This window comes from Haliotis cracherodii, unplaced genomic scaffold, assembly GCF_022045235.1.
Source record: "Haliotis cracherodii isolate W230 unplaced genomic scaffold, xgHalCrac1.p SCAF_24, whole genome shotgun sequence".
Taxonomy (NCBI): Eukaryota; Metazoa; Mollusca; class Gastropoda; order Lepetellida; family Haliotidae; genus Haliotis; species Haliotis cracherodii.
This window is the reverse complement of record NW_027266280.1, coordinates 9,670,031-9,686,682: the sequence shown is the minus strand read 5'-3', so window position 1 is coordinate 9,686,682 and position 16,652 is coordinate 9,670,031. Positions and strand designations below refer to the sequence as shown.

At 40.9% G+C, this 16,652-nt stretch overlaps 1 protein-coding gene across 1 annotated transcript; it reads right to left on the bottom strand.

Moving 5' to 3' along the window:
* Positions 1-7,191: 7,191 nt before the first annotated feature.
* Positions 7,192-16,641, bottom strand: LOC139472409 (serine racemase-like). Its single transcript, XM_071254885.1, has 9 exons — positions 16,453-16,641; positions 14,492-14,533; positions 13,791-13,957; positions 11,611-11,695; positions 10,769-10,895; positions 10,477-10,527; positions 9,041-9,168; positions 8,135-8,185; positions 7,192-7,452 (listed from the first exon to the last, which is right to left on the bottom strand). Exons 1-9 carry the CDS (start codon positions 16,639-16,641, stop codon positions 7,312-7,314), a joined length of 981 nt encoding a protein of 326 aa, XP_071110986.1. The 3' UTR covers positions 7,192-7,311.
* Positions 16,642-16,652: the final 11 nt, after the last annotated feature.

Sequence of the window (16,652 nt, the reverse complement as noted above, 5' to 3'; positions counted from 1 at the left end):
TTTACTTTAACCTGGCTTTGTGAATCAGGGCCCTAGGGGACAAACTAATAAGAGTGGGTGAGTTGGGTTAACGCCGCTTTGAACAGTATTCCAGTTATTTCATGGCATGTCCGAGGAAAGCCCGAAGTGATGAAGGTCTTGGACGTTTACCTCTTTGGCGAAGCCCACGAGGACGGGTATGGTGCCGACAAACCTTGAAACATAATCGAGGCAAACCGGGATTCGAACTAATAATAACCTGCTTTAGTGAGTGAGTGAGTATAGTTTTACGCCGCTTTTAGCAATATTTCAGCAATATCACGGCGGGGGACACCAGAAGTGGGTTTCACACATTGTACCCATATCGGGAATCGAACCCGGGCGTGACGAGCGAACGCTTTAACAACTAGGCTACCCGACCGCGCACCTGCTTTAGAGGAAGATGCCGAGTGTAATGGTTTCAGAAATAATACATTCTAGTCTGGTCCACTTCTCCACATGGATCAAATATGAGTACATTACTCCTGAGATAGATAGAGAGAGAGTGTGTGTGTGTGTGTGTGTGTGTGTGTGTTGTGGGGGTGTTAGGTTTGAGATGATCATAATTATCATGTTATGGGTGATCTCAATTACGTTTTTATTTTTATTATTTAAGAAATATACATCGAGTGGGAGTTGTTTATCGTACAATAAAACAATGCAGGGTATAATAAACCATGAGGGACGCAGCATGAGGCATATGTTAAAAAAATATTAGTACAGTGGCATGGTTAGTTATTCATAACAAACTAGCAACAGCCCATGCTATCAAGTAAACGACGACAGTCACGCCACGTCACATCTTAGAGTCAGCAATAGGGTGCCGGACCCACTTTTATATATAAATTTATATTTTATAAGTATATCAGTAGCTACTGGTCCCCATGTAGAGTCTGACTTACCTCCAGATGTCCTCCCCCAGATGTCTCGCCAGTAAGTGTCTGTGTCAGACTTTCTGTGCAGATGGTTCACGCACTCGGCTTAACGCTATACTGTTACAGGACCTTGCGGAGGATTACACAGACCAGGTTTAGTCAGGATGAAGTGTATTAGCATTTTAATGAGGAGCAACTGTTTCACAATAACATACTGCATGTTTAACTTGCCTCTGGGGTAAATGGAAACAGCTTAAAGCTATGTTTTGAATGTGTTTGTTTGTTGTTTAACGCCGCACTTAGCAATGTTCCAGCTGACGGCGATCTGGGCCAGATAATCCAGAGACTGACATCATGCGCATTGATCTTCACAATTGGGATACAATGACATATACCAACCAAGTCAGAGGGCGTTGACCACCCGATCCCTCTTAACACAAGCATAGTCGCCTCTTACGACAAGCATAGTCGCCTCTTACGACAAGAAGATTGCCTCTTATGACAAGCATGGGTTGCTGAAGACCCGGAAACTTCACGGGACGTTTTTTAATTGCGTTTTTTTATTCGTTTAATCCCCTTTATGTAGCATGTTTTTTTGTAACCTTTGTTATAATCTGATGTAAGACAATTCCCTATGGGCAATACTTAAAGCATCTTATCTCATCTCATATATGTTTCAATTACTCAGCGTTTGAAATTCGATATTTAAGAAATGTCCCGAAGACTGATGTAAACCTTATTCCACTTGTCCGCAGAGTTTGTAGCTAGTCCTGCTTGAATTGGACAAAAATGGTTACTATGTTTACATTTCTGTCAGTTTTATTCAGTTCCAGTTCGTAGCAAAATTGAAGCATTGAGAATTGGTTCAGATTTATAGCCCTCAAATGTAACGAGTCAATGAGGACTAAGATCATTGGATTTCCACTTGTGCTGTTGCACCTGTCAGGTTTTCCACATACAGCTGTGTGGTGAGAAATCACTGAAGAGGAATATAACATAAAATCCCCGCACCTGTCATGTCAACATAATATTATGACAACTGTTGGGTGAGAAATCACTGAAGTATATTACAACATAAATCCCTGCACCTGTCAGGTCAACACTGAAGTGTAATACAACATAAAATCCCTGCACCTACCAGGTCAACACTGAAGTGGAATACAACATAAATCCCTGCACCTGTCAGGTCAACACTGAAGTGGAATACAACATAAAGTCCCTGCATCTGTCAGGTCAACATAATATTATGACAACTGTTGGTTGAGAAATCACTGAAGTGTAATACAACATAAAATCCCTGCACCTGCCAGGTCAACATAATATTATGACAACTGTTGGGTGAGAAATCACTGAAGTGTATTACAACATAAATCCCTGCACCTGTCAGGTCAACACTGAAGTGTAATACAACATAAAATCCCCGCACCTACCAGGTCAACACTGAAGTGGAATACAGCATAAATCCCTGCACCTGTCAGGTCAACACTGAAGTGGAATACAACATAAAATCCCTGCATCTGTCAGGTCAACATAATATTATGACAACTGTTGGTTGAGAAATCACTGAAGTGTAATACAACATAAAATCCCTGCACCTGCCAGGTCAACATAATATTATGACAACTGTTGGGTGAGAGATCACTGAAGTGTAATACAACATAAAATCCCCGCATCTGCCAGGTCAACATAATATTATGACAACTGTTGGGTGAGAAATCACTAAAGTGGAATACAACATAAAAAAACCTGCACCTGCCAGGTCAACACTGAAGTGGAATACAACATAAAATCCCTGCACCTGTCAGGTCAACAAAATATTATGACAACTGTTTGGTGAGAAATCACTGAAGTGGAATACAACATTAAATCCCTGCATCTGCCAGGTCAACATAATATTATGACAACTGTTGGGTAGGAAATCACTGAAGTGTATTACAACATAAAATCCCTGCATCTGTCAGGTCAACATAATATTATGACAACTGTTGGGTGATAAATCACTGAAGTGGAATACAACATAAAAAAACCTGCACCTGCCAGGTCAACATAATATTAAGACAGCTGTTGGGTGAGAAATCACTGAAGTGGAATACAACATAAAATCCCTGCACCTGCCAGGTCAACATAATATTATGACAACTGTTGGGTGAGAAATCACTGAAGTGGAATACAACATAAAATCCCTGCACCTGCCAGGTCAACATAATATTAAGACAACTGTTGGGTGAGAAATCACTGAAGTGGAATACAACATAAAATCCCTGCACCTGTCATGTCAACATAATATTATGACAACTGTTTGGTGAGAAATCACTGAAGTGTAATACAACATAAAATCCCAGCATCTGCCAGGTCAACATAATATTATGACAACTGTTGGGTGATAAATCACTGAGGTGTAATACAACATTAAATCCCTGCATCTGTCAGGTCAACATAATATTATGACAACTGTTGGGTGAGAAATCCCTGAAGTGTAATACAACATAAAATCCCCGCATCTGTCAGGTCAACATAATATTATGACAACTGTTGGGTGAGAAATCACTGAGGTGTAATACAACATTAAATCCCTGCATCTGTCAGGTCAACATAATATTATGACAACTGTTGGGTGATAAATCACTGAGGTGTAATACAACATTAAATCCCTGCACCTGCCACGTCAACATAATATTATGACAACTGTTGGCTGAGAAATCACTGAGGTGTAATACAACATTAAATCCCTGCACCTGCCACGTCAACATAATATTATGACAACTGTTGGGTGATAAATCACTGAGGTGTAATACAACATTAAATCCCTGCATCTGTCAGGTCAACATAATATTATGACAACTGTTGGGTGAGAAATCACTGAAGTGGAATACAACATAAAATCCCTGCACCTGCCAGGTCAACATGTGAATACAGCTGTGTGGTAATAAAAGTTCAGTTTCCACCCTTGCCGAACTAGGATGGAATTATGGCTTTATATTTTGGCTGGTCTAACAAGTCTATGCATAGTCCAATCAAAATCCTGTAACGAAATCGAAAACTGGTTCATAAATAACATGGCAACTGCTGTGCGGGATTTGTTCGATTGCAAGATTTGCAGAGCATCTGTACCGTCACCAAGGCGTCGACAGATATTTTCCAAATGTTTTCATGTTCTTAATCAAGGTGCTCAAGTGTTTTGATGCACATTGCAAGGGAAAACCCGTTATATTACAATAAATATCTTTATTATCGATGAGATCATTTTGACTTGCTGCCACCATTTTGTTTGAAGCTAATCCAAGTGATATGAAAGGTGGAATCTGATTGGTCAGTAGGAGGAACATAGAAGGGACACAACTTGTAATAGCCACTAGTAGCGCTCACGGAAATGAAAAAAAAAAGTTTTTTCGACCTCAGATCTTAAATAAATGCAGTTAATATACAAAATATGTAAATATTCAAACAACTCAATTAGTACTAATTGGGCCGTGGCACAAATACAGCGTATCAAATGTTTTTATGCCTTTTTACACGTAAAAGTGTGTAAAAATGTGAAAAAAACAGACTATTGTGCAACAGGGCATAACCAGGTATAAGTTGATCTAGGTGACCTATGACACCTTGGCGACAGGTGAGAACAGGTGCATAATGCCTATAGTCTGTTTCTGCTATGTCAATTTGGACTTAGTTTTATTTTTGAATGTTGAAAGTGCCGACAAATTACCTCCTGTAAAGTACATTTTGTATTGTTCACTGAGATCAAACTAGCAAATCCAGACTAGTACTTTTCGAGTTGTTTTGTTATTTCGTATTTACAGCTCGTAACACTTTGTGTCGATTTTTAAGTTGAGAAAAACAGGTTTTTTTCATTTCCGTGAGTACTTTAGTAGCGCTTCGAATGAGACCAGAAATTCCAGCCTAGTTCGGCAAGGGTGGAAACTGGACTTTTAAAGTCAGTTATCTCCCTTGCTTTGGGAAGATGATTACTGGTTGTTTTGGACCCACATTCACACCCGGAATCCCTAGACATCTGTAGCTATTCCTCTCCTTCAGAATGGGAGGAAGCGTTGAGGCACAACAGAGATTCAGAGATGCATAAATATAAAATCTTTATTTTCATCTCGGACATATATTGTATACAGATATTTGTCTGAAATGACTTGAATCATAAATTTATTCTTTTAAATAATGCCTGCATAAATATATAAAGAGTGTTCCTGTCTTGTTTGATTTTAAGAATCTGTTCTGTAATGATTCACCACTTAATATTGCATATAGTGTAATCTGATTAATCAGGTATTATAACTATGGGTACATGATTAATTGAGACCTTGTTACTATGAAAACATAGCCAATTCAGTCCAATTTCAAAAAGACAACAATAAAATCATTCAAATGGACATAAAATGGACATAAAATACTGGCCATAGGAATCACATTGCACACATGCTATACTGTAGTAGAAATAATCATTCATCCACTCCCCAAAGACCCCGGGGCGGTCGGGTAGCCTAGTGGTTAAAGCGTTCGCTCATCACGCCGGAGACCCGGGTTCGATTCCCGTCATGGGTACAATGTGTGAAGCCCATTTCTGGTGTCCCCCGCCGTGATATCGCTGGAATATTGCTAAAAGCGGCGTAAAACATACTCACTCACTCACCAAAGACCCAAACCCACCCACCCCCACACACTGTCCATCCCCCACTCAGCCACCATAATACCAAGAAGTATGTGTGTCCATTATGATGTTGAGGTAGCTAGGGGTTGATTTGTTCGCAAATTTCCAACAATATGCAAATCCTATTCTTGATGTCACCTGCCGTGATATCCAATATTCACAAGGAGGCACAGGTGGCCGCCGTCTTCGGCACTGCAATCCATTGTGTGTGTCCTTTAGGCAAGATAGATTCCGAATAATCTTAAACGCACATACACTCGCCCCACTCACTCACTCACTCACCCACCCACTCCACTGAGCACCTGTATATGTTCCATTGATCTCCATTAACCTGCCAATCACTCATTAATCAGTCTCGTTAATCCGACACAGTGATCAGTGTACTCTGTGGTCATCTGCCCGCGAGTACACAGACCGTGTTTTGATGCGAGACCAGTCGGCTAGTAGCTGCATATTACAACAGCTAGATAAGAGATACACTTGCTTAACAATAAACAATGCCTTAAATAAACAAAACAAGATTAGAAAAATTCACATGCTTAGAGGTTGCATGATTAGAAAACAAACTCCGCTAACAACGTAACATAACATCATAAATATTTCCTTTTTCACTTTTTTTTATTAGAAGATGTTTGTACTGTTACCATGTAGTTGTCCGATTTTCGATCACAAACTTTGATACAACTTAATTTCGTTTATCTGATATACTCATTGATACAACATAATAATATGCAACCAACCATGTCAGTTTAACAGGACCTGACTGTATATTATAATCGGTCATATCCCATTAGTTAGACGTCCCAAAGAGGGAGTATACCTACAGGTGTAATGGATCAGTCCTAATTAGATTAAAGTACTGAGTAGGGATAGGGGACCCACAGTTTAGGGAGTATATATGTTACAATTTCGTTTAATTAACCTAAATTACCTTACTCTCAGCACAGGTTCAATAGGCAGATTAACTATGTAAACTATGGAGTAGCTTAATTGTCTTACTGTATGATCAGTTGAAGGAGTTTAGTTTATATTATCTACTTATCAAACAAATAAATATGATCTTGGGGTACGTATCATTATCAGTATCGATATGGCTGGTTTAAGGAAAGTAGAGTACATCACCTCTCGGCGTGGAAGTAAGCAGTTGATATTAGATGGATATATTTACAACAGAAACCGTGAGAGGCAAACCTGCACACATTGGAGATGTGTCGTCAAGACGTGGAAATGAGAAATGTACGACTGTCGGTGATAAATAAACTGTAACAGTTATTAAATGTAAAGTGTACATTCCCAAAAACTGTCACAAAGTGTTGTTACAAACTGTATAAAATTTATCAAATGTAAAGTGTCATTAAATGTTATGTATAATATAAAAGTATCTATTTAAAGCTACTTTGCTTTGTTTGTCAGATCTTATCTGGACTATTCCGTTTTAAAGTCTGAGGTAACAAGCATAAGGATTAGTGTGCACTCAACCATTTAAAGTGTTGTTAAAAGCTGTCTAACTATTGGGACGTCTAACTAATGGGAGGACACCTTATAATCATTGAGCATAGATTCTCTGAGATCACATACTAAAGTTAATTTTGTCAGAGCTATTTCCAAATATAAAAAATGTAGACAATTTATGCCGTTCGGGATTATCGAGTGTTCCATGTTCACTATGGTAAGTGTACAATAATTCTTTCAATCAATCATAACATTAAGAGACAGTCTGTATGGATGAAATGCAGAGGAAGGTTTTGACACAGTCCCTCAGTACCAGGGGAGCATCTCAATGTCAGTGTTTCCTCCACACAGAATGACACCGATGTGTCTCAAGTTGTCGTCCATGTCCCGTAGTCGCTGTGAGAACGCTGCTGCTACAGCCGCGCCAGAGGCAGCTTCGATTACAAGCTGAACATAGAAACAAAGTTTTGTTACACTGATCAATGTGTATGTTTAGATAGAAGTGAGGTGAAATGGGGTTTAGCGTCATGTTCAAGATTATTGCATGTGTGTGTGTGTGCGTACAGAGCTCATTTCGGACTATGGTTATGTAAAATAACTAGAAAAAAGAAATAAATCAACTAGTCCATCCAGATCGTCACAAGTCCCAAACTAACAGACTGACTGACTGACTGACTGATGTTTTATGCCGCTTTTAGCAATATTCAAGCAATACCACAGCGGGGGACACCAGAAATATTGGTATCGAACCCAGGTGCTCGACATGACAAGCGAACGCTTTAACTTCTAGGCCACCCCACCAGGGCATGGAAGCTGAATGAGGGAGTAGAGTCTAATTGATGCATGTCACACATATTTACTACTTAAGTTCATCAAAAAGTGAAGACGTGATTTGAACCTTTGACCAGCACAGATGAACTGCAGTGAGTCAACACAATGGGCCACCCTATACCCCACTTAGTGACAACGATGTTGATGATGATGATGATGATGATGGTGGTGGTGGTGGTGGTGGTGGTGGTTGTGATGATGATGATGATGATGGTGGTGGTGGTGGTGGTGGTGGTTGTGATGATGATGATGATGATGATGATGATGATGATGATGATGATGATGATGATGATGCTACCTTCATTCTCTGGAAGACAAACTTCATCCCCTCCTTCATGTCTTCATTTGTCTGAAAGAGAAATGTATGTTAATCAGACAATAATACTCTGATCTTGATACATTCATGAAATCCATATTTGGATTGAACTCTTATATAAACAAACAACACAAATGTATAATGTTTGAACAAATAGGTATGCATTTACGTTTCAAGTACTTATATGAAGACAAAGTTCAAAATAGTCATATTCAGGGTTAAAATTAAGCATCAAATCATCAACTGTCTGAATTAAGTCTTTCTCGGCCAGGTGATGGTGAACTACTCACCTGGGTAAACACCTCTTTCTCGGCCAGGTGATGGTGACCTACTCACCTGGGAAAACACCTCTTTCTCGGCCAGGTGATGGTGACCTACTCACCTGGGTAAACACCTCTTTCTCGGCCAGGTGATGGTGACCTACTCACCTGGGTAAACACCTCTTTCTTGGCCAGGTGATGGTGACCTACAAACCTGTGTAAACACCTCTTTCTCGGCCAGGTGATGGTGAGCTACTCACCTGGGTAAACACCTCTTTCTCGGCCAGGTGATGGTGAACTACTCACCTGGGTAAACACCTCTTTCTCGGCCAGGTGATGGTGACCTACTCACCTGGGTAAACACCTCTTTCTCGGCCAGGTGATGGTGACCTACTCACCTGGGTAAACACCTCTTTCTCGGCCAGGTGATGGTGAACTACTCACCTGGGTAAACACCTCTTTCTCGGCCAGGTGATGGTGAACTACTCACCTGGGTAAACACCTCTTTCTCGGCCAGGTGATGGTGAACTACTCACCTGGGTAAACACCTCTTTCTCGGCCAGGTGATGGTGAACTACTCACCTGCGTAAACACCTCTTTCTCGGCCAGGTGATGGTGAACTACTCACCTGCGTAAACACCTCTTTCTCGGCCAGCTGACACAGAATGGGGAAAGTATTGTTTCCTGCCTGCTGAAGACGAATCCCGTCAGCGATGGTGTCCAGGTATTTAGGAGGGTTCGGCCATAGACGCTCCCCTGATGAGAAAGGTTTCAACACCTTCATGAAGTTTCACAAGTTTCACAAGTTTCACAAGTTTCACAATAGTTTACAAATATTGTTGTAATTTTCCTCTCTTTAGCTTCTAAATTTCTAGTAGAAATAAGTTGAGGCCATATTACATTTTTTTAAATAGTGCCACGGCAATCTAGGTGACGTGGCGGCCATATTGAAAATCAGAGTAAAAGCTTTTAACAAATCCAGGTGTCATCATTGGTGGGAACAAATATGTGAAGTGCCAGCGTCATTGGTCCAGTGCTTTCTGAGATGATGTTAACAGGTTCAGTAAATTCAGTTTAAGAAAATTTAGGCATGGGGTCAACGTGCAAAGGTCAAATAAAGGTCAAAATGTAAAATATCATAAAAAATGGAATACATGTACTGAGCACCACTGTCAACTACACAATTACCAAATTAAATGAAATTTTGAAAGGAAATGTCTGAGTAATGTCCATAACAAGATTCTGCTTTCGGTATGGTCAAAGTGCAAAGGTCAAACATGTCAAAGCACAGTCAATATGTAAAATATCACACAACATAAAACATCTATGTTGAACCCCACAGCTATCTGCATGTACCAACCTTCATTACACTTTTAAACAAAAATGGCTGAGTCGTGGCCATAAGAGGTTTTTCAATATGGCTGCCATGGCACAATGCATGAAAGACAAACAGGCCATGACACAAGCTCAGTTGACTTTCAGTCTGGTTAGACTTAAAAACAAAACTCTTTGTATCTTTGTATCTGACTAATAATGACGGAAGCTAGTCTACTGTTAATATCATTTCATGTGGCTACCTAGAAGAAATCACTTTTTGTAATGCTCCCTGTATCAATGCAATGCCTATTTGCTCAAAAGAATTTTGCCTAAGTAAGACCTGATGAGTTGAGTAGGAAATGAAATTTGTACTTAGTGTTTCAAATGTCCAGTGTTCTAAAATCGAAGACATGAAATGAAAGTTTTTCATAATGGATGACAGGGTTTGAACCTGCAACCTCACTATCATGTTTAGTTTTGTAACCCCCTGTTTTCCACTGAGCCGCCAGGGAAGGTTATGAAAAGTTGTTCAGTTTTATATGTCATGACTTCAGTTTTTGTGCATGCTGCATGTTGTCTTTCTTTTGCATACTTTGATCGCTTTTACATTTTCAAGCAAAACCTTGGAGTCATGTTTTATCCTTATAGCAGAGTTGGGTCTAAGCCAGGTGTATTGCTTCACAGACATGTCATTATTCATGTATAAAATCACATAGGTATGTCTTGATATTAGAACAATTTTCTTACCAGTCTTAAGACATTTTTCCATCATTTTTCCTTCTGGTTCCACAAGAAATACTGCAAATTAAAGAATTCTAAATTAAAGAATCAAAGACCACAAGAGATGAATTTTTACATTTTCATCAAAATGTAAAAATTGCATCATTTTCTTGTTATTTTTCAAAATGTTCAAGGTAAATGTGAACATAAATGATGATGGATGTTCTTCAAAACTGTACAAGTCTATTCCCAACCCAGACACTGGTTTCGAATAGCACCAATCAGCAACAGATGATAAATGGTCAATTTCGTGGTCTACCTTTGATCTCTGGCTTGATGGCCTTGGCTGCTATGGCGATGCCGGACGACATTCCGCCACCACTAATTGGCACCAAGATGGCGTCCAGCTCCGGCACCTGCTCCAACAATTCCACCGCTATTGTACCCTGCAGGCATAAAGAAAGAGATAATTCTTCGGTAAAATCCACTTGTCGCTAGTCAACGTCACTCATACTAGACAGTAGGGCATCACAACTGACAATCTTCCACTTTGACATTTTGTTACTGATGGACCCTGCTATGACATCATAGTGTTTGTCGCCCTACCTGCCCAGCTATGACATTGTAGTGTTTGTAGCCCTACCTGCCCAGCTATGACATCATAGTGTTTGTCACCCTACCTGCCCAGCTATGACATCGTAGTGTTTGTAGCCCTACCTGCCCAGCTATGACATCGTAGTGTTTGTGGCCCTACCTGCCCAGCTATGACATCATAGTGTTTGTCGCCCTACCTGCCCAGCTATGACATCGTAGTGTTTGTCGCCCTACCTGCCCAGCTATGACATTATAGTGTTTGTCGCCCTACCTGCCCAGCTATGACATCATAGTGTTTGTAGCCCTACCTGCCCAGCTATGACATCATAGTGTTTGTAGCCCTACCTGCCCAGCTATGACATCGTAGTGTTTGTCGCCCTACCTGCCCAGCTATGACATTATAGTGTTTGTCACACTACCTGCCCAACTATGACATTATAGTGTTTGTAGCCCTACCTGCCCAACTATGACATTATAGTGTTTGTGGCCCTACCTGCCCAGCTATGACATCATAGTGTTTGTCGCCCTACCTGCCCAGCTATGACATCATAGTGTTTGTCGCCCTACCTGCCCAGCTATGACATCGTAGTGGTCGTACGGAGACACAAACTCGTAGCCTTTTTCCGCCATCACTTTCTGGCAAACTGTCTCCCTGGAACCAGATTTTACAGTGTCCATTACTTTTTGGTTAAAGAATAAATAAGAAAATTCATCATTGTTTTACCACCATTAAACACAAAATGTTCCATTCTAATGACAGTCTTTATATATTATTGCACCTAACTAGTCACTCCTGTCAGAGGATCGTCACAATTTCAGCTGTTGGGGATTTTGACAATTTCACCTGTAATAGGTCTCAGCTATCAGAGGATCAGGACAATCTCCCCTGTTGAGGGTCATGACAATCTCACCTGTTGAGGGTCATGACAATCTCACATGTTGAGGGTCATGACAATGTCAGAGGGTCATGACAACCTCATCTGTCAGAGGGTCATGACAGCCTCACCTGTCAGAGGGTCATGACAATCTCACCTGTTGAGGGTCATGACAATCTCACATGTTGAGGGTCATGACAATGTCAGAGGGTCATGACAGCCTCACCTGTCAGAGGGTCATGACAGCCTCACCTGTCAGAGGGTCATGACAGCCTCACCTGTCAGAGGGTCATGACAATCTCACCTGTCAGAGGGTCATGACAATCTCACCTGTCAGAGGGTCATGACAATCTCACCTGTCAGAGGGTCATGACAATCTCACCTGTCAGAGGGTCATGACAGCCTCACCTGTCAGAGGGTCATGACAGCCTCACCTGTCAGAGGGTCATGACAGCCTCACCTGTCAGAGGGTCATGACAGCCTCATCTGTCAGAGGGTCATGACAGCCTCACCTGTCAGAGGGTCATGACAATCTCACATGTTGAGGGTCATGACAGCCTCACCTGTCAGAGGGTCATGACAATCTCACCTGTCAGAGGGTCATGACAATGTCAGAGGGTCATGACAGCCTCACCTGTCAGAGGGTCATGACAATCTCACCTGTCAGAGGGTCATGACAGCCTCACCTGTCAGAGGGTCATGACAATCTCACCTGTCAGAGGGTCATGACAATCTCACCTGTCAGAGGGTCATGACAATCTCACCTGTCAGAGGGTCATGACAATCTCACCTGTCAGAGGGTCATGACAATCTCACCTGTCAGAGGGTCATGACAGCCTCACCTGTCAGAGGGTCATGACAATCTCACCTGTCAGAGGGTCATGACAATGTCACCAGTCAGAGGGTCATGACAATCTCACCTGTCAGAGGGTCATGACAGCCTCACCTGTCAGAGGATCATGACAATCTCACCTGTTGAGGGTCATGACAATCTCACCTGTCAGAGGGTCATGACAATCTCACCTGTCAGAGGGTCATGACAGCCTCACCTGTCAGAGGGTCATGACAATCTCACCTGTCAGAGGGTCATGACAGCCTCACCTGTCAGAGGATCATGACAATCTCACCTGTTGAGGGTCATGACAGCCTCACCTGTCAGAGGGTCATGACAATCTCACCTGTCAGAGGGTCATGACAATCTCACCTGTCAGAGGGTCATGACAGCCTCACCAGTCAGAGGGTCATGACAATCTCACCTGTCAGAGGGTCATGAAAAACTCACCTGTCAGAGGGTCATGACAATCTCTCTTATTGGAGGATCATGATAATCTCACCTGTTGGAGGGTCATGACTACCTCACCTGTCAGAGAATCATGAAAATCTCATCTGTTGCGGGTCGTGACAATCTCACCTTTCAGAGGATTATGACAACCTCCCACCTGTCAGAGGATCGTGACAACCTCCCCTGTTGAGGGTCATGACAAGCTCACCCATTGAGGGTCATGACAGTCACACCTGTTGGAGGGTCGTAACAATCACACCTATTGGAGGGTGGTGACAATCTCACCTGTTGAGGGTCATGACAGTCACATCTGTTGAGGGTCGTAACAATCACGCCTATTGGAGAGTCGTGACAATCTCACCTGTTGAGGGTCGTAACAATCTCACCTATTGGAGGGTCGTGACAATCTCATCTGTTGAGGGTTGTAACAATCACACCTATTGGAGGGTCGTGACAATCTCACCTGTTGAGGGTCGTAACAATCACACCTGTTGGAGGGTCGTGACAATCTCACCTGCTGAGGGTCGTAACAATCACACCTATTGGAGGGTCATGACAATCTCACCTGCTGAGGGTCGTGACAATCTCACCTGTTGGAGGGTTGTGATCCACATGTGGCCAGTTCTGCACCATATCCCCTTATCGCTGCCTTCTTGACTTCTGGGGCATATTCGGGAACAACCACCGCACACGGGACCCCTGCCACGCCCGCTGCCCATGCCACAGCCTGGCCATGATTCCCACTGCTGTGGGTGACCTTGGTCAGGACAAAATACAGTGAGTCGGGAACACAACAAGAAAACAACATCACCACGTCTACGTGCCCAGCAGTGTTGAAGATCTTCATCATTATCATAATAGTTAATGGTACATTGGTCAGATACGTTGTTGATACAGGTGATACCTGCATTCGATCAGCAAACAAGCATGAAATACCCATAAATACCCAGCCAATATGACATGTCTGGTTGTGAGCAAGGCAAGAAACGGTGTACGGTTTTCAAGATCGGCTCTGGAAATGAGCACCACCGCCATTTCAGTCTAAGTCAAAGTGTTGCTATGGAAACTCAATAAATAACTTTTGAAAAAATCCCAAATTATCACAAGGCGCGAGTTTACCACTAGACCTATCTATGTGCCAAGTTTGGTGAAGAAATATTGTACAGTTTTTCAAAATCTGCTCTGAAAAGAGTTACCCAGTTGGATGTGTCAACCAAACCACTTAGATTGCAATCTTTTATTGTAGGTGGGGTGGGTGAAAGAAATCTTGATTGATCATTTTACCACTTACCACCCCAGTGAATGATGGCTTGGTTTCTTTTAAACTCAGTATCTGAAAGATAAATACACATAATTATTTGCTATCTGACCAGTAGGGCTGTGTATTGGCAAAACAATAGTATTGCAATACGTACTGCGATATACTGGGAGCTGAAGTGTTTGACATTAATTTACGCAGATTGCATATACTAGTTTCTACATACTAAACTAAATATTACTCAGCATGGTCAGTCACTGCGCCATTTTGTAGTCATGGATACAGGGGAGATAACAGCCTGAGAGACAATTCACTTCAGCGTTTCCACTGTTTTGTCAATCAAGTTCAAACGGAAACATCTTTTGTGAATGAATAACTGACCATAAATGATAGAAATAATACCAACAGATTTTAGGATAAATGATAGAAATAATAACAAAACTTGTTATATTTTGTAACCCCCATATAGCGGTAATACCATTCATTCCTAATGTTCAGGTTTTAACTTATGTTTCTTCATATTTAGCTTACACAAATTAGGTCAAACCAATTTTTAGTTCCAGCTGAAATAGGAGAGTGTCAAGGGACTGTAGCTCACCTGATAGTCAACATAAATCTGAATAATGTAATCAGCAAAACTGATCCTGTTGGACAAAGCTTGGACTCACAGTCCCAGTCAATTAGATCAACATACAGTGTTTTCAAATCAGAGCTAGGTTACCCGTAGATTTAACCATGCAAAATTGAATTTGGAAGCAAACGTTCTGAATGAGGTTTCAAATGTTTAATTTAGAGCCAATCTGCACTTCATAACTTATAATTGTATATATAATTTTCAAAAAATGCCTGCTGACAATGACTGAAATAAATTATTTTCCATTAATATTATCTTCTGCAGTAAAGCAAACATCAAATTGGCTGTTTCAATCATAAGTGGATATTGTGATTTGATACCTCAGATTGACCAATCAGAATCAAGAATTTTCCAAATCCATTGTAGAATTTGATTCCACACTGTAAAACACCACTTGGTTTGTCTGTGAGTCCACAGAAAGAGGAAATGTAAATGGCCCATATTGGCCCACGGGATATGTGAAATAAGTAATGAATAAAACTAAATTTCGTTAATTTCAACAACTGCATCGATAAATATAAATGTGTCAAAAAGGCTGACTTTTAGAGAATTTCAGAAAATGTTCAAACATGTTCTAATATTCGAACATCAGCAAGTCCTTGGCCCAAGCTGATTATATAGGATATGATAAAATACTCATCTCAGGTTTTGCTCATACTTAGATTTTCTTTTGAAATTCTAAACATCTGAATTTTTCACTTATTTTAGGCCGATGTATGTATTTGATCATGTCGGAAGTCCAGAACTTGCAACTGTAAAGGGATAAAGGATTAATTGTCAGCCATTTGTTCGTGTCTGATAACTTTTAACCAACATTTCAAAGTTTTCTCCAACTTTGACATTTAACATTTCCAATGGGCCAAAGAGGGTCCTTATCCTACCTCGTCCTTTGATTAATCTGGGAAGAAGCAGAAAAAGTAGATTTGGAAAAGTGTATATATCCAATATTATATTATTGCATTAAACAGACAATTCAGCCTTGACATTTGTTGTGGTTTCCAGCTGGCCCTACTTTTTTCCTACCGACTCAACCACATTAACAGTTTGAGGAACTAAAAAATATATTTGAAACTGAAATTTAAAAAAAGAAGTTTGACCAAATGACCTGAATTTTTGGGGTAAAAAATCTGTAACACCCCATTCATTGATCCAGAGGTTTCTGACATGCCTTTTAAAGGTTTCAGGCAGGTGAGCTAGAAATTAATAATATTTCTTACACCAATATATCTTAATAAAGCAATTACAAATTTAACTAACATGGCTGAATATCCCATGACAATCCCATGACGAGTGATAGCGCCTGACTGGAATAAGGTCAAAGGAATTTAGGTTAATTAAAGTCACCGTGTTTATACCGTACTGAATTAAGTGCACCCCGGGCTTTGAATGATCCAGTTTTCTGCAAGTTTTCTGCTTTGAAGAACAGTTTTCTCCCTGTAATGCTGTTAGCTGTAGAACTTGTGAAAACAGGCGTCTTGTGTATACATTTTGCTATTCGCTGATGAGCTCTTAAAATATCAGAAAGTTTAACAGGTATTTCAGTTGCCATTCTCGCACCTG